The 19,736-nt window shown below is 41.6% G+C and overlaps 1 protein-coding gene across 1 annotated transcript in view; it reads left to right on the forward strand.

The window, feature by feature from the left end:
- APBB1IP (amyloid beta precursor protein binding family B member 1 interacting protein) overlaps window positions 1-19,736 on the forward strand; it is a 153,525-nt gene that overhangs the window by 107,976 nt on the left and 25,813 nt on the right. Inside the window, exons 8-9 of the mRNA XM_089693786.1 lie at window positions 709-783; window positions 7,640-7,783. Coding sequence (XP_089549912.1) covers window positions 709-783; window positions 7,640-7,783 — 219 coding nt within the window. The remainder of the gene's footprint in view (window positions 1-708; window positions 784-7,639; window positions 7,784-19,736) is intronic.

The following is a 19,736-nucleotide window of genomic DNA, read 5'->3' on the forward strand; positions in this document are numbered from 1 at the left end:
ATAAAAAATAAAGAAAAAATACCTAGATCAAGGTTTGATCTAGTTCAGTGCCAGGGTAAGTGTTTGGGTCAAGGTCAGGTTCAAAGGTCAAGGTCAAAAGGTCAGGGTCAAAGTTCAGGATTTAAAAAAAAATTGGTATCAGTGTCAGTTAGTGTCAATGTCAGTGTCAGTGTGTTTTAGGTAAAAAAAAAGACAAAAACAAAATGTGCCCTATTGTTTCTGGGCTGTACTACGGGTACAAACAACATATAACATACACATATACGGTATCGCTGCGATTGTCAAGATGGAGAATTTATTTTTGTTTGTTCTTTGGTGGTAGGTTATGGTAGTAACAAGAAACACACTGCTAAGTAAAAAAAAAATATTTTTTTTTACTAGTTTGAGCCAGATTTCCTTTGATAATAAAAAAAAAAATCAGGAGATATCCATTAGCATTTACCACCAAATGAAAGCCCAATTTGTCCTGAAAAAAACAAGGTATAATTCACCTGGATGTACAAAGTAGTTGTGATGATATGTACGGTTATACTAACACATGTCAACGTTGCAAAATTGTGCTTAGGCATTTAGAATTTTTTTACCTTTAGGTGTGAAGCGGTTAATATCTGTAAAACAACCTATATGTTCACATGCTTTGAGTGCCATCATTTCTGTTGTTCTATGATGCATTGCTAATGATGATTACTTTATGTGTTATTCTTGCAGAACTTCTACATGGCCAGAAAAGGAAGTGCAGATATGAAGGACATGAATGAGAAGAGCAAAGTATCTTTACTTGAGGTAAGGGAGGATGAGCTGTAAAATTCACTTCACATTGCATAAAGTAATGGAAACCTCTGGGACTTTTGATATAATAATTTATGGGGGTTTTGCTTTTTCAAGAAGAATATGGAAAACCTCTCCACTTGCAGGCCTCTGCAGATTATCTGCTGCCTCCACCACTTGGAGCTCTGCCAGTCAACTGTAATACAGCTAATTTCAAGCTAATGCTGTGCCACACAACCAAGGTCAAGATTTATAGCAGCTCCTATGAAGGTAAAGTGGGGTCTGAGTGTTGAGACCCATAGAAGTCTGCATCTGCCTACAAGTGAAGGGCCTGACCATTCTTTTGTTGAAAGTGGTAAAGCCTTTTAGTTCATGCAAGAGAAGAGTAACCAAAATTCCACATATTTTTTTTAAAAAAAGCATTATGAGTTCACTAATATTACACTGTCAATAAACCTTAAAGTGGAACTTCACCTAAAAGGGAAAGTTCTGCTTGTTTGCATCCTCCCCCCTCCACTGCCACATTTGGCACTTTTTGAGGGCGAGGGGGGGAGCGGATACCTTTTTTTGAATGGTACCCACTCCCACTTCCAGGTAAGATCACCACAGTGATCTTTTGGCCCCTTCTTGTTCTCCCCACAACCTTCTGGGACCCGCATAGGTCGTAGGAGACTGTGGGACCAATCACGGCTTGCGCATGCGCAGTAGGAAACCAGCTGTGAAGTCTTAAATCTTCACTCCCGGTTTCCCTTACCCAAGAATACCCAGTATTTATAGCTGCTAATTTTTAATTTTTTGGAGGAAACTGGAGCTCCACTTTAAAACATGATTGTAGAAAGAGCTTTTTTCGATAGAAGAGACTTTGTAAGTCTCTTCTGCCAAACCGTTCTTCTACTTTTTCCTACCATTTTTTTCTTTGTATAAACTGCCTACATCACATCCACAGTCCAGTGTACACTCATAGCTCATTTCCAGTGTGTATTTCCATGTGTAAGATGCCAAAATGGAACTAAGTACCAAGACAATACACGTGAAGGAGCTACATCATTATTAGTTGCCTAATTGCCAATTACCGAGAATAGACACCAGAGCCAAAAGAAGTGGGGAACAAGATGGCAGCAGATGGACCAGTGACAAAGACTGGGGACCTGTTAGCACTGAAGGAGAGCAGACTACAAGGTAAGTCTGCCTTAACCTGCAAGTATGCTATACATATTTGCACATTATAGCAAGAGCCCCCAATTACAGCCAAAACTTTTTTGTTGTTTTGGGTAGAATCATGAAGGCTTAGGACCTCTATCATGTATTTAATGCTAAATTTAAAAAAAAAACTTTAAAGAATAAAAAAAATGTATTGACCTATTACAATAACCATTCAAGCACTACCCATAAAATTAATTTAAAAAATGTATAACTCACACCTATCTTTTTATCGATTCCACTCTCATCCATATACCTTGTGGCTTCAAAACCTTTTCATTCCTTTTGTTTCTCCTACATTCCCTTTTACTTAAGTGCTGTAGCATTATATAATTCTGGGTGTACCCGTGAAGGGGTGAAAGCATGTGGATTCTAAAGCCCATGAATGATCGACTGACACTTTACATATCATGACTGTGAAGACATATAGACTATGTTTATTCCTTGTGAGCAGATTTCCTTTGCCCTGTTGCTATCATATAGCAATATATTGAGAATGTTGGAGAATGTGACCATGTTGGTTTTCTATTCTGACAATGTTAAATTCTCTTGGAAAACTCAACAAAAAGTATTGTAAAGGTATAAAAGTAGAAAATTTTATAATGAAATATCACCCTCTGTATGATATATACAACCATCAGCAGTGGTGTCACCCCCCCCCCCCCCATAATGTATTTCCCATATAACACTGTTGGTCCTACTGCTGCAGAGTTACAGTACAACAGGCAGTGGGGCACTGAGCAGGCTAGCAATGGCAGCTGAAGGTGTCAAATCTGCCCCTACGCCAGTTCCAGCAAACTATACAGAAATGGCAACCACCTCAATTTTTTAGCTTTCTAGTCTTATTTATTATTATTGATTACAGGTATTTATATAGCGCTGTCAGTTTACACAGCGCTTTACATATATATTGTCCATTCACATCAGTCCCTCACCCTTAAGGGGTGTACAATCTAAGGTCCGTAACTCACATTCATACATACACACACTAGGGCCAATTTAGACAGAAGCCAGTTAACCTACCGGCATGTCTTTGGAGTCTTTCATTATAGTCTTTATATACAATATTTTCATATACGTTTTGCCATGTTTTATTTAATGCTAAATGCTATGCTGATGCTAAAATTGGCGCTTTATAAATACTGTATAATAATAATAAAATGGGTAACGTGCCTTATATATACTTAAAGATGCTTGATTCTCAAATGTCCTTGGCCCCCTTCTTGTGTAAGGTTAAATGAGAACAGAGCGTGGGTCCTTTATCTGAACATCATAAACTTATATATAAGGCTCATACTGAGATAGTAGGTTTGGATTGGTGGTTTTCCCCTCTTATTTTCTCTTTGAATTCTGTACTTTGAAGCCCTTTTAATTTTTTTTTTTGCTATGATTATTATTGGCAGATGTTTTTGAAACATTTTTTATTTTTCATTGTTGTTGTTGTTTGTGATGCTTCTTATGTATCTTTGTATAAAGAAAAACATTTTCAATCAAAATTAATACATAATAATATGATGCTAGTCCTATAAACCAGCGGACCTGCAGATTTGGTTCCAAGGCCATAAATGATTTGCATAGCTAAACTCACTATCTGAAAAGGCACAACCCGTCCTTGACTTTTAGATTTTGGATCTGTGTTGAAAGTAATAACGTATAAAATACTTTATCTTTTAGAGGGTTATACTGTAGTTTGCAGTGCTTTAAAGGGAAGGTTTTGTTGGCTCCATTGGTTGCCCCTCCAATAGCTTATTAGCCACCCTGTGTTAAATTTAGGAAAGCTTTCATTTTGATTAGGAGGATTAGGATGGACAAAATTATATTATCCTGGTCATCAATTTGCATGTAAGCCCTCAATGTTCACGTAATATAGGTTTTTACTTTTGGAAAATTAACTTTTGGAAATACTTATTTTTTCATTGGGAAGTTGGTTGAGTTATATCACCTCATTTGATTGTTTACTCTGCAACCAAAACAATCCTTCATTAGGCAGTCTTTCCATATGTAATACTCCACAGAATCTGTTTTGTGACAACAGATGCGGCTCTTTGAAAATTCCACATATGTCTTGTTTCCTAAATTAGGTTTGTTGATCTCGTCTGTTCTTGTTCCAAGTATTCTGTTTTCTATACAGCACAATGGTTGAAGCTGCATCCTCCATCCACCATATGTGTAATCAGAGCTGTGAAGCACACAAGAAAAGTTTGCATTTCATCCCAAGTTGAAAACATTTTCAGTTAAGCAAATAACAGGCAAACTGCAGTATTCCATAAGTAGCATTTCCCCTGATGTGAGTTCAATCAACTGAAATCCAATTGGTTTAGGGAGTTACAGCATTGTCTACACATTATGGACCTTTATGGACTAAGCACATATGTGGGGGTCTTTGGCTTGCAATCACCTACATGGGAGCCAACTGCTCACATTTAAAGTAGAACTAAAGGCAAAAAAGAAAATGAGAGGAAATGGCTCCTAAGTGAGGGGATCTTGGTTGTCACCAGAACTAATGTCCACAGGGAAAGATTTCCCCTCCATTCCTGATCTGGTGAAAACAAATTGGTCATAACGTTAAACAGAAGAAAAAGAGAGGTTGAATCTAATTAACAGACAGAAATGGTTTAGTTATAAAGTGAGGGAGTTGCAGTGGTCGAGTCGTGGTATGATGAGGGAGTGGATGGGCTGTTTGGTGGTTTCTGGGGTTGGAGCGTGCGGATTTTGGCGATGTTGCGGAGGTGGAGTCTGCACGGGCTGGGGGGAAGACAAGAAACTCGGTTTTGAAGAGGTTCAGTTTGGGGAAGTGGAGCGACATCCGGTCTGATGTGTCGCTCAGTGGGTGTGTGATTCTGGCAGAGACTGAGGGGGTGAGGTGGGGGGTTGAGAGGGGCTGGGCTCCGTTTCCGCAACCCCCCTCTGCCAATCCCTCCACTGGCTTCCGATTGCGCAACGGATCAAATTCAAAATCCTAACACTGACGTACAAAGCTGTCCACCATACTGCCCCAAACTACATCACTGACCTAATATCCAAGTACCACCCAGCATGCACACTCCGCTCCTCACAAGACCTCCTTCTCCCTAGTTCCCTGGTCTCCTCCTCCCATGCCCGCCTCCAGGACTTCTCCAGGGTATCACCCATCCTCTGGAACTCCCTGCCCCAACCCATCAGATTATCACCTACTCTCCTCTCCTTTAGGCGCACCCTGAAAACCCATCTCTTCAGGGAAGCCTACCCCACCCCCTGCTAACTTGCCGACCTCCTCCACTCTTCCTACCACTCCATCCCCCACAGCTATCTCCTCCTGTACCACTATCCCCTCCCTCCTAGATTGTAAGCTCGAAAGAGCAGGGCCCTCGATCCCCTCATGTTTTGCATTGTATTGGTATTGTTCTGTCACATGTTCTGTCCCCCTTTGTAATGTACAGCGCTGAGCGAACTATTGGCGCTTTATAAATACTGTATAATAATAATAAATAATAATGCAGAGGTGGTCAACTGGAAAATATAGAGCCTGAAGTCCAAAATAGCAGAGCTCACATCAGCCCCAATTCCTGCATCTTGCACATCCTCAGACCTCAGATCAACCCCAATTCATGGTGCCCATTCAAGAGCATGCACTGTACCTAATAAAAAGCCAGCTACCTTGACAGAAAACGCTGTATAAAAAATGCTCATATTTTGCGTTTAGATACAGATACTGTGCATGTATACTGTTTATGTATAATATATATATATATATATATATATATATATATATATATATATATATATATAGCACTACCCTCTTGAGGGCCACTGGATTTGTTTTGGGTCCCCCGAAGTGCTGCACGGTCAGGCACCATGCATTTTCCACACTTGTAGTCAGTAAACAGTCCTTGAGCTGGTTTTTGGTTGTTGTTTTTATTAAAGGATTAACAACTTGGATGGAGTAAAGGGGTATATGGGATGCCCAAGGAATTGCAAACTTGAGGACAATCTTCTTAGCAACAATACTGTCCAAAATATGTGGATCAAAAATAGCAACTGTCTCTGTTAAAGTCCACTTGGTGTACCTCCTCAGACCCCAAATGAACACAATCCTGTTCACCTAGCTGCACTGAGGGTATCCATGGGCAAGGGATTGCAAGATCTGCCTGTTAAGCAGTCTTGAATGATAACTAGTTGGTTCTTGCACCTGACTGCCCTCTCCCTTTGCCTGGCTCAGGGGGTGAAAGAGTACTCACACTGTCCTGTCAGTGTGGCAGTTTGATAGCTGCTTTCCAGCCTTTTGCTGGGCTGGCTCCTTCTCTACTGTTCAGGATGTCCTCCCTAAAAGGCAGTGGAAAAGTGAAGATCCTCCTGTCCAGCAACCAGCCTGTAGATAGGATGGAGTGTGGAGCCCCCTTTCAGGCTCAACACTCCAGCCTTCTCTCAGTTCATCTTCAACCTGACTTCTTTGCTGGTCAGGTTCTGCCAGATTTAAGGTTTGTCTTTGGTCACCATGCCCAGCCTCTTGCCTGGGAATTGGCCACGGTTCCTCAAACAAGCAGATCTGGGCCTCCTCCCTCTTCTAGAAAGCTCTCCAAGTTTTTGGATGGGTTGGAGGGCTCCAGAAGTCCTTACTCATAGAGCCTCCCAGCCTGTGCTAAGGTGAACTCATGCCTCTCCCAGGCTGACTCATCTAAGGCTGCTACCCAGCCCCTATCTAACAAAAAAGTGTATATATATATATATATATATATATATATATATATATGTATGTATGTGTATACTTTTGATCAGCCCAGAACCTTGTACCTTCGAAAATGCAGGGAGCTATAAAAACCCACAGCAAAACACAAGATTAGTCTAATAAATACACACTGGTCTCTATAAAAGCTTAAAGCAACATTTATGTAAACAGAATTCCTTCAGAAAACCATCAAGTTTCTTACTATTGCTAAAAAATCTCTTACTGCATTAGTAACACACACAGGTTTCATCTGCACATCGCTCCAGCGGTTTTTACTGGCTTCAAGAAGGTGGTTGGGCCAGACATCCTTGAGAGCTTTCAATTACAGGCAAGCCATCTCGTACCAGCAACAACCCTTGGTCTATATACTACCTTATATACATAATAGACACCAGCCACTGGTTTGTTGTCCCCACATACATTGACCCTTTCCTGACTTGCTCTTTGTTTGTTTGCTGTGGTACTTGTAGTGGCTGTAGGGCCTGATTTTCCATAAGGCACAGTAGGCATGACTGCCAGGGTACTGACGAAGGGTTGAGTGACCCTGGATGGACCTAGTGAAGTTTCTTCAGAGGACAGGGGAGAAGGTGAGTATTGCAGTGAAAGACACATTATTTCTTTTTTCAAGCATCTTAAAAATATTTTTAATTCTGAAAGCTGAAGTTAGGCTTTAAATGAGGTTGGCCTGTGTTAACTTCATCTACAAGGGAATTTAAAATAAAAAATAACACACGAGACAATATGTAGGGCAAGATCATACTTTAACCTCATTTAATTTATTTTACCTTTCATATCTCTTTAGTAGATCATCTCCATTGCTTTAAGACAGTGGCATCATGATGCCGTACCAGTAAAACAATTTTTTTGCATAATAATAATAGCTATTTTTAGCAAGGACAGAGATGCTTTATATGTTTCTTTGCATGGTTTATACAAGTTATGTTTTTTATTCATGTTATCTAACAGCAAAGTTTCTGTGGTGCCTCCGTTGTTGTGCCAGAACTTGAAGGGGTGATATACTTGAAAGAAGATGGGAAAAAGTCATGGAAAAAACGATATTTTCTTCTGCGTGCTTCTGGAATTTATTATGTACCTAAAGGGAAGACAAAGGTTAGTAATTCAGCTTAAAGTATCCATAGGTATTGCAGTTACAATTGTTGAACAGTAAAATGCTTTAATTTTTCATTCAACTAGCAGGCTGGACAAAAATAAATAAGATTCCTCCATCAAAACAAATGAGGTGGATGAAGGAATCTTCTCCGGTGGGGTTGTGTATTTAAAGCGAGACCCACTGTTGTCAGATTATACTGATCAGCAGCTGCAGCCACTGACTGAGAAAAATTTTCCAGCATGTCCATTCAACAAAAGTCTGTCGAGCAGTGATGGCCATACACTGATCAAAATTATATCAGTGTATGGCTAACTTATAGAAAACTTGGAACTTACCCTGGGCAAGGGGAAACAGTTGTGACTTGGAGCTTGGACTCCTTTCCTGCCCCCATCTGTCAGAGCTGGGTGCCTGAGCTGCCAATCACCAAGCTCCAACATTGTCACATGCGAGAAAGGGGAGTGAGTTGCATGTTCCTCTACTGTATATCCAGAAGTACAGGTATTTCACTTTGCTTCCCCATGTGAACAGAATAGAGGAAGTAAAAATAAATGTAAACCCTAACTAAATGGTATTTACTTAGCTCAGTGTGTCATAAATAATTGCCATTTAAAGGATAAGTTCATCTTTTGATAAAAAAAAAATAATAATAATAATAAGTGCACATTTTCTTTTGCAGGTAAACATATATGCATTTTTTATTTTTTGCTGTAGGAGCCTGTAAAGCATTGCACCAGCGATCAGCAGATCACTGTTGCCATGCAGATCTCCTGCAGACCTGTCAGTATATCCGCTTGCCCGTACGAGATGCACAAGCAATCAGATATACAGACAGGAAGAATCAATGAACTACCAGGGCACTGTGAAGCGCTGTGGTAGTTCAAAGAGAACTAGAAGCCAACAGCCACTAAGACTGTCAGGACTTGTAGTTTCTCATTCACAGAGGAGTGATGCGGCTGGGTGGAAGGAGCCATGAATGGCCCCCTTTTTTTTTTCTAGTTTGACAGCTAGTGGGGGGGGGTGATCCCCTGTTAGCTGTCAAAGCAGGAGATCATCAGGAAGTGGGGGCCTGTGCTTTCATGACATGTTACATGTTACACCCTGAATATGGGTGTAACATGTTATGAAAGGTGAACCTATCCTTTAAGAGACATATTTGTTTCTTCTGTTTTTTTATCCTTCATTACATTTCGGTGTTTCCAATCCCTTGCAGACTATTTCCAGTCATGTAACATTAAAAAGTGTAAGAGCACTGCCCCCTTATAATGCCATACAAACATGAACAGTTCCTTGTGACTTGTTTGTTGGTGAATTTAATATCTTCCAAAGAAATAAAGTGCTCTATATATATCAAAGCAATTTGTTCTATGTGCTCCCCACCAGTGCTCCCACTCACTCACCAGCTCCTGTGGACTATTAGAATCAAACAAGAATCAGACTCACTTTGTGGGAGGAGATGTTGGGTCCTGCTGTGACTTGTAGTCCACCTCTGTTCGGCTACACTGGCCTATTTCAATCCATCATCAGTGGCAATCAGGTAGTCATGCATAAGGAATGGAGGAGGAAGGCCACATAGTGTAATCCCATTTATTAAATGTCCAAAGAATAAAACATGTACTGCATTTACAATCATAAGATGTAAACAAGCATTAAAAAACAGAAAATGCTGCATCGGCGCGCTCTCCGCCAGCCGGTAATAAAGTCCCCATGGTCCGCACTGACGCGTTTCGCCCCTCCCACTGGGTATCTTCAGAGGTATTTGCAGCCATGTGTTCTGTAAATACACTCCAGCATTTTGCATATGACATTTCTCAGGTTGGGTCTCCAGATGGTGACAACAGTAGAGCATGGCTGTTTAATGTGTGTTCAAACATCCCCTTGTTGTGTCTATCAGAAGCCATATCACACGGTGACAACACAGAAGCACAATTGGGGGAAAGGAACAGAACATTGTCACCCTATAACAGGAAGTACCTGAACAAGAACTTTTTTGGCAGGATCATTAGGTATTATTTTATTGAAAGCCACAGATTTAAGTGACTTTTAAAATTACAGAAATTTGTTTTAGTTTCTGTAATATTTTATTGACTGGGATCAATTTTAAAGTGGAATTATCCTCACCTCCAGCAATGCGGTGTCATGTGACATCTTCATTAGGTCTTCTTCTGGGTTCTTATCTTCAGCTGTTTCGACTGGCAGGGCCTAGATAGTGTCATATATAGTTCTTTTTTTTTTAGGATGTGCAGCCTAGTTTACATTGCAAACAGGCAGGTAAGAAGAGTTTAATGCAGAAGAGGGGTAGTGTGGCTTTTTTGTATTGAAATGCCTGCCTGTTCACAAATTATTTGTTTTTAAAAAGATTGTACTTTAAAGTGTTACTAAACCCAGGACCCTGCATTCACTATATCTGCTCTCCTACAGCACACAACATGGAAGTGCAATTATTTTAGTAAATATAGACTGCTAAATACATTTTCTCATCAGGAGTTAGAACAGTCTTCTGACTTCTATCAGTGTCCAGCAGAGCACTGGTTAAAGCTTGTAGGAGGAGTTTCCTTTCTGCTCCAGGAGGATGCAAAACCCCTGACCTCTGTCTGGACAGTGCTGATTGACCCTGTGCTGATCACATGCACTCTCCCAAGCAAAACAAAACTTCTCTAGCACTACACACTAAACTGAGTATGTGCAGAAGGGCTACGGGTTCAGTCTGTCTTATCAGTGTGGACCTTTGAACAAGGGGAGGATCAGAGAAGTCAGGATCAAACAGCCTTTTTACACAATGAGAGATGATTAACCCCTTAGGTTCCACAGTGAGTATAACAAGCATGCTTTACTGCATATACAGACTGATGTTACTGTTGTGAGTTTAGTAACACTTTAAGTACAGGTAGTTATTGAGGCTGAAATTGAAGTGACCCTGTTGTTTTTGCCATGTATTTGCAAAGGACAGGTTCACTTTAGAGAGAACCAGGGGCGGACTGACAACTCATGGGGCTCCCGGGCAATAGGGGATCATGGGGCCCCCGTGCCCTTGCCCAAACTCAAAAAAGCCTATGAAAAAGGTACCAGGGGCATCTCATGGGGCCCCCTACTGACCCCGGGCCCTCAGGCGGTGCCCGAGTTTCCAAATGGTTAGTCCGCCCCTGGAGAGAACACTGCAAAAATAGCGCAAAGGATGAGCGACAATACATTATATTTTTCTTTGAATGAAAACCCACACATAGAACGCCTGGTTCCAGCCATCTTTCAGGAAAACCCTCTTATTGTAAAGACAACATCTCCTTGCATCCTTACAGCAGAAAATGAAGCCATTACAAGCAGAATCAATGTGTATTATATTTATAGATTAGTGCCTTTTGGTAGAACAGATGATGAAAAAGATGTTCAAAACTCTTGCTGTAGAAAAAAAAAACAAACAAATGCTTCGTCTTCTCTACAGTCCAGCAGCATTGTAATGGATAATTTATACATGCATTCGGGGAATCATGTAAATACAGTCATGGCCGAAATTGTTGGCACCCTTGATATTTCTCCAGGAAATCATGTATTTCTCACGAAACGTATTGCATTAACACATGTTTTGCTATACACATGTTTATTCCCTTTGTGTGTATTGGGACAAAACAAAAAAAGGGAGGAAAGAAAGCAAATTCGACATAATGTCACACAAACCTCCAAAAATGGGCTGGACAAAAGTATTGGCACCCTTTCACAACTGCGGATAAATAAGAATGTTACAAGCATGTGATGCTCCTGTAAACTCACCTGGGGCAAGTAACAGGTGTGGGCAATATAGAAATCACACCTGAAAGCAGATAAAAAGGAGAGACGTTCACTTAACCTTTGCATTGTGTGTCTGTCTGTGCCACACTAAGCATGGACAACAGAAAGAGGAGACGAGAACTGTCTGAGGACCTGAGAACCAAAATTGTGGCAAAATATCAACAATCTCAAGGTTACAAGTCCATCTCCAGAGAACTAGATTTGCCTTTGTCCACAGTGCGCAACATTATCAAGAAGTTTGCAACCCATGGCACTGTAGCTAATCTCCCTGGTCGTGGACGGATGAGGAAAATTGATGAAAGATTGCAACGCAGAATAGTCCGGATGGTGGATAAGCAGCCCCAAACATGTTCCAAAGACATTCAAGCTGTCCTGCAGGCTCAGGGAGCATCAGTGTCAGCGCGAACTATCCGTCGACATTTAAATGAAATGAAACGCTATGGCAGGAGACCCAGGAGGACCCCACTGCTGACACAGAGACATAAAAAAGCAAGACTACAGTTTGCCAAAATGTACTTGAGTAAGCCAAAAGCCTTCTGGGAAAACGTCTTGTGGACAGATGAGACCAAGATAGAGCTTTTCGGTAAAGCACATCATTCTACTGTTTACCGAAAACGGAATGAGGCCTACAAAGAACAAAACACAGTACCTACGGTAAAATATGGTGGAGGTTCAATGATGTTTTGGGGTTGTTTTGCTGCCTCTGGCACTGGGTGCCTTGACTGTGTGCAAGGCATCATGAAATCTGAGGATTACCAAAGGATTTTGGGTCGCACTGTAGGGCCCAGTGTCAGAAAGCTGGGTTTGCGTCCAAGATCCTGGGTCTTCCAGCAGGACAATGACCCCAAACATACGTCAAAAAGCACTCAGAAATGGATGGCAAAGAAGCGCTGGAGAGTTCTGAAGTGGCCAGCAATGAGCCCAGATCTAAATCCCATTGAACACCTGTGGAGAGATCTTAAAATTGCTGTTGGGAAAAGGTGTCCTTCCAATAAGAGAGACCTGGAGCTGTTTGCAAAGGAAGAGTGGTCCAAAATTCCGGGTGAGAGGTGTCAGAAGCTTATTGATGGTTATAGGAAGCGACTGATTTCAGTTATGTTTTCCAAAGGGTGTGCAACCAAATATTAAGTTAAGGGTGCCAATACTTTTGTCCAGCCCATTTTTGGGGTTTTGTGTGACATTATGTCATATTTGCTTTTCTGCCTCTGTTTTATATTTGTTCCAATACATACAAAGGGAATAAACATGTGTATAGCAAAACATGTGTTAATGCAATACCTTTTTTGTGTGAAATACTTGATTTTCAGGAAAAATATCAAGGGTGCCAACAATTTCGGCCATGACTGTATGCTTTGACTGATGGAAGCATCTGGAAGTGTGTATGTGTCACCTCTTTGTCACACGAAACATTTTAAATAGTGCGAATCGGCACAGCAGGAAAATGCGGCATCCAAACAGCTCCTGGGTGCCCGTTATCTTGGGTTGCTATAGCAACCTCTCAAGAGCAAAAAAAGGAGACTTTATAACAAATGGCAGGGAGGAAGGTGCCACATAATAGCTCATCTATTCTCTCACTGTCATTCTACATACAAAGAAAAACAAAATGCATTCAGTTCCCCCAGAAGCACTATTTAAAAAAATAAGAAAAAAAATTCAGTTGAAAATTTTTTTAACATAAATTTTTTTTTAATAAAATCTGTATTAACCACTTGCCTACTAGGCACTTCTACCCCCTTTCTGCCTAGGCCGATTTTCAGCTTTCAGCGCTGTCACACTTTGCGCGGTCATGCAACACTGTACCCATATGAAATGTTTATCATTTTTTTTCACACAAATAGAGCTTTCTTTTGGTGGTATTTAATCACGACTGGGTGTTTTATCTTTTCAGTGCATTCTTGGAGGACGGCACAGTGGCTTAGTGGTTAGCACTTCTGCCTTGCAGTACTAGGGTCGTTGGTTCAAATCCCAACCACGGCACCACCTGCCTGGAGTTTGCATGTTCTCCCTGTGCCTGTGTGAGTTTCCTCCCACACTCCAAAGATATGCAGGTAGGTTAATTGGCTCCTGTCTAAATTGGCCCTAGTATGTGTATGTATGAATGTGAGTTAGGGGCCTTAGATTGTACACCCCTTGAGGGTTAGGGACTGATGTGAATGTATAAATATATATATGGAAAGCGCTGTGTAAATTGACAGTGCTATAAGTACCTGAAATAAATATGACACCCTCACAGAACTAGAAAACTGTGCTATAGCCATCATTTGGTTATAGCGCAAGTGGTTAAAGATGATCTTTGGTCTTAAAAAAATAAATTCAAAGTCAGCAGCTACAAATACTGTAGATGCTGACTTTTCAAAAAAGGACATTTACCCTTCCAGGGACCCAGTGCCTTCCTCCTCCAGGCTGGTTCTTTGCTGGTCTTTGGCATTTTTACTTAGGGAAGCCACAAGGAGTCACAGCTGGCTCCTCACTACGTATGACACTCATATGATGCCCTCTCAGAACTGGACAACCGTGCTGTAGCCATCATTCGGCTATAGCGCGGTTGGCAAGTTGATAAAGATGATCTTCATTCTTAAAAAAAAAAATTTCAACTAAAAGTCAGCAGTTACAAATACTGTAGATGATGACTTTTCAAAAAAGGACACTTACCGATCCAGGGACCGATGCCATCCTCATCCAGGCCGGTTCTTCACTGGTCTTTGTCATTTTTACTAAGCGAAGCCACAAGGAGTCACAGCTGGCTCCCCACTACACATGAACACGCTACGCTGTTTGAATGGTCCCGCAGCCTCCTGGAACCTGTGACATGTCCCAGGAGGTTGAGGGCAGGGAGGGAGGAAGGAGAACTATCACTCCGATTGCCTAGGTGGTTGGAGCAAAAGTGGGAGCAGTTACCTGCTAAAACTACGGTAGGTATCTGCTGCCCCCCAAAAAAATCATCCAAAAGCGGGAGAGGAAAGGAGAGGAGGTGTTAAAGTGGAACTTCCCTTTTAGGGTGGAGTTCCATTTTAAACTCAACTAGGATGAATTCTTAATGACAATTTTACATACAGGTGTATCTCATGACAACCATTCTGTTTTCATTTGTCAAATGATTGGTTGACACGTCTTTGGCCTTGTCCAGGTTTTCAATTTTCTCGGTGATCTGTGAACACATGGAGCTTCCGGGCCAACAGAAAACAATGGCTACTAGACTCACCCAAACCTGATTATAGCCGATATAGTATGCCACAACGCAAGTTGCATCAATGCCCAAACAGAAGCAGTGCACGCAGGCACTATTTTTCAAACCTGTCTGCACAGTAAATACATCTAGGAAAGTAGTAACCAATATCTAAGTTTATAGTTTAAGGATCCATTTCCATTTTTGTGTCAGCGCACCTGATGTTATCTGTGAATGTGCACTGCGTAAGGCTATGTTCACACTAGCTTTGTCAGCAGGTGTCAGACAGGCATTTGGGAAGCGTTTTTAATACTTCTCAAACGCCTATGAAAATTCTGCACATGGCAGCACACAGTGCTGTTCACACTGAAGCGTTAGCGTCGTGTCGCGGCAAAACTGATGCCTCATGTTGAGTCAGGAGGAGTTGAAGCCTCCCATTAAAGTCTATGGTGACGCTCCTCAAACACCTGGCAGGCGTTTGTAGGGCGTTTGTGAGGTGTTTGCAGAGCATTAATACCATTAAATTTCATTATAGGCATTTGTGGTGCGGTTTTAACGCTTGGCAAATGCCTATCAAACGCCTCAAAAACATGCATAGGGCGTTTGGGGAGCTCCTGTCTAACGCCTGTCAAACGCTGTAGGGGCGTTTGGCAAGAGTTAGAAATAAAGTCAAGTGTGAACAAGCTCTTAGGGCCCAAAACTTCCAAAAATCAGATGTGACACAAAATTGGCAATGCAATGAACTATGGTATGTTGCAGCATTACAGTGCCATTCAAAACGTAACATGTACTGGGCCCTAAAAGTATGCAAGGCAGGTGCCTCTGTTGGCCATTGGCTGGAATGTGGAATGATGGGGTTGGTTGAATCTGAAGCCAAAACCTCTGTATGGCATGAGCCAGATGTGCCTTGTGTACATAGATAATTCCTTGAGCACTAAGAAATGTATTTACAAGCAGTGGCATAAGAGCGAGGTGTGCAGAGGTTACATTTATGACCACGATCCTGTTTCTTGGGCTACCAAGGGAAGTATTGTGACCTCTATGAGAGGTAGTCAATATCTGAAAGTGGTACACTGATCCGTTACTTTGCATGCATGGACATAACATGAAAAAATATATATGATTCTCAGGCCACTTTAAAGTGTGTCTAACCCAGCAATGGGCAAACTACGGCCCGCGGGCCGTATACGGCCCGACGGACCTTTTAATCCGGCCCGCGGAGCTAGGCTTCCGCTAGGCTCCTCTCACAGTCCGCCCTGAAGACCGGTGTAGCATGAAAATCTGTCTCCTATGAGGATCTGTCCCCCTCGACGTATCTGCGCATGTGCCGGGGATTGCTGATCGGCTGCTAATGCCTGAAACTGGCACATGCGCAGATACGTCGAGGGGGACAGATCCTCATAGGAGACAGATTTTCATGCTACACCGGAACGGCGCGGGAACACGGCGAGAGGAACGCGCGGAGCAAAGGTAAGTGAATTGACACAGGGGGGACTTGGGGACTTAATATGGGGGATGAATTAATATGGGGAATGAATTACTATATGGGGGATGAATTACTATGGGGGATGAATTACTATATGGGGGATGAATTACTATATGGGGGATGAATTACTATATGGGGGATGAATTACTATGGGGGATGAATTACTATAGGGGGGATGAATTACTATAGGGGGGATGAATTACTATGGGGGATGAATTACTATATGGGGGATGAATTACTATGGGGGATGAATTACTATATGGGGGATGAATTACTATATGGGGGATGAATTACTATATGGGGGATGAATTACTATGGGGGATGAATTACTATGGGGGATGAATTACTATATGGGGGATGAATTACTATGGGGGATGAATTACTATATTGGGGATGAATTACTATATGGGGATGAATTACTATATGGGGGATGAATTACTATATGGGGGATGAATTACTATGGGGGATGAATTACTATATGGGGGATGAATTACTATGGGGGATGAATTACTATATGGGGGATGAATTACTATATGGGGGATGAATTACTATGGGGGATGAATTACTATGGGGGATGAATTACTATATGGGGGATGAATTACTATATGGGGGGATGAATTACTATATGGGGGATGAATTACTATGGGGGATGAATTACTATATGGGGGATTAATTACTATGGGGGATGAATTACTATGGGGGATGAATTACTATATGGGGAATTAATTACTATAGGGGGGATGAATTACTATATGGGGGATGAATTACTATATGGGGGATGAATTACTATGGGGGATGAATTACTATATGGGGGATGAATTACTATATGGGGATGAATTACTATGGGGGATGAATTACTATATGGGGGATTAATTACTATGGGGGATGAATTACTATGGGGGATGAATTACTATATGGGGGATGAATTACTATGGGGGATGAATTACTATATGGGGGATTAATTACTATGGGGGATGAATTACTATGGGGGATGAATTACTATGGGGGATGAATTACTATATGGGGGATTAATTACTATGCTTACTATGGGGGAATATTACTATACTTACTATGGATGACACATACACATCGTTCATCTACTCTTGGTCCGGCCCCTGGGTCCAATATATGAACCCATTGCGGCCCTCAAGTCAAAAAGTTTGCCCACCCCTGGTCTAACCCCAAGAACAAAAATGTAATGTATTGCAAATTACCAGTCCGTAGATGTGTTGTCTGCATTTGTTTTCTTTTTGCTTTGTTTTCACCTGGTGATAACACAAATAACACACTTCTTGTCCTAGGGTGACAATGCTCATTCATTCTACTGTATCTACGGAGGAGCAGCATTGTCATACTAATGGTGGCCATACACACTTCAATAAATGATCAATGTCTTTTTTGATCAATCTCTTCCAATAGAAATAATCGATCTGTAGTAGACATCCCATTCAATCGATGTACCATCCTCAAGAAATTGGCTTTTGAGCAGTGGTTAAAGTGGAACAAAATTGTATGTAAGCACCACAAACTGAAAATGCTATTTAATTTATTTTGAATATTCAAATCAAACTCCCCCATCCATCCATGTCTCAATGCTTTATTTTGTTGAGAAATCAGTTTGAAAATCACCCCTTCTAGCCATGGCCATCTTGAGTATAGGCAGATGATTCATGCGGCATTTACTTCCTGGAATCCATCTGCCCTTAGCTCAGTCATGCAGGAAGGAGGGTGTGCTTAGCTGAGAAAGCCCCTCCCCCCTCCTCCAAATTCCCAGGAGGGCTTCTGGGATGTATGACATCATTTTGTCTTAGACTAGAAACCAGGAAGCAATTCAATAAATGTAAAAAAAAAGTTTCAAACAAGTAAATATAATATACTTTCTAATCTAATTATTAATGTTAGCAGCATAAGGATTAAAAATGATTGTTACGTTCTTTAGTTATCGATCGCATTTCTGTTTGCACCATGTAATCTCATAACCTAATCATGCGAAACAATCGATAATATTCTGATCTGGCCAATCAACTCAGTTTGGTTGAGTAAGACTGTAAATGAATCTAAGTCATTCGAAAAGGAAGTGATACATAATCAATTGCTTGTGTTTTTGATCATTTTGATCAAATCACACATTGATCGGGTATGGTCACTAAAAGACAGAAAGTGTATTGTGACTACAAAACACTTCTCCCTCCTCATCATTAAAGCATGGGGGGGGGGAATATTCTGCAGCTCACAGAGCTGGGCTGATAGGACAGGAAGTTATCAGCCCACTAGATTTCTGGCAGGATCAACCAGTATTCTTTGCACTTTTTGAACAGATTTCAAAGGTATATTAATCAGATCAAAGGGGAGCAGATAAGAGAAGTTCATTGTTGGGTTTATATAAACTTCATATAATATAAAAACAATTCTGCGCTGAGTGGAAATTATTATGAATGCAAAAACTGACAGCAGTACTCATCCAATATCTGAGTACAAAAATATATAAAGGTAAAAGGTTAAAAACAAAAGTTGTGGTGTCTCCTTTAAATCACATACTCATATATAAACTGTGCATAATCCACATGATGCACGCCTGCTGTTATGATGCACGCCTGCTGTGCTGAGTGGAGCTGCAATACATGCTGTTCTTACTATTTTATTTGTGAGTACCTTTCTTCTTTTTTAATAAACATGGATGTTTTACATACAACACTATAAAGCATCTCTGTTCTTCCTCTGCATTGTTTGCTGTTCTATCTGGCAGTGTCCTGGTACACATATGTGCTGCTAGACCTCTTGATATTTGGGGTCTAATTTGTTACAAGGATGTCATGGTTGACATCGGTGTACAAACTGAAGGCCCTACCCCAGCTCCACCCCTGCAAGAACACTCTATGGAGCTGAACCCTCCACCATCTTGTGCTTTGCTCCTTGCCATAGGCCTTGTCATGACATTCCCAACCATAGTCCTTTATATCCCAAAGAAGAAATGTCACACAATAAACAGATTCACTGCACTGTACTGGTGTTGTTCAGGGAATGTCAATACAGTCACATCACAAGGACATACATTCCGGTGTCACTTGACATACATGGTCAATCACATATAGTGGAAGGTCTGCAGTAGTCACAGGTGACAGCACTTCAACAGTTATCTCCCTACTGTCTCTCCTCTGCCCAGGGTAATCAGTACTCACAGGACTGTGCAGGGGCGGACTGACCATTCGGGAACTCGGGCACTGCCCAAAGGCCTGGGGTCAGTAGGGGGCCCCATGAGATGCCCCTGGTACCTTTCATATGCTTTTTTGGGTGTGGTTTGAGCGTGGGCGAGGACACAGGGGCCCCATGATCCCCTATTGCCCGGGGGCCCCATGAGTTGTCAGTCCGCCCCTGGGACTGTGTTATCTGTAGACACGTCCTAGCTGAGTACATCTCTCCTGGGAACTCTCCTGGGAAGCAGGCTCACACAGGGATCTCCAGCCTGGGCTAAAGAGTCTTTTGCAATCTGGCGTATCCCCCAACGCTGTAAGGAATGACT

This window comes from Staurois parvus, unplaced genomic scaffold (assembly GCF_062004578.1).
Source record: "Staurois parvus isolate SC_StPar_1 unplaced genomic scaffold, SC_StPar_1.0 ptg000636l, whole genome shotgun sequence".
Lineage (NCBI taxonomy): Eukaryota > Metazoa > Chordata > Amphibia > Anura > Ranidae > Staurois > Staurois parvus.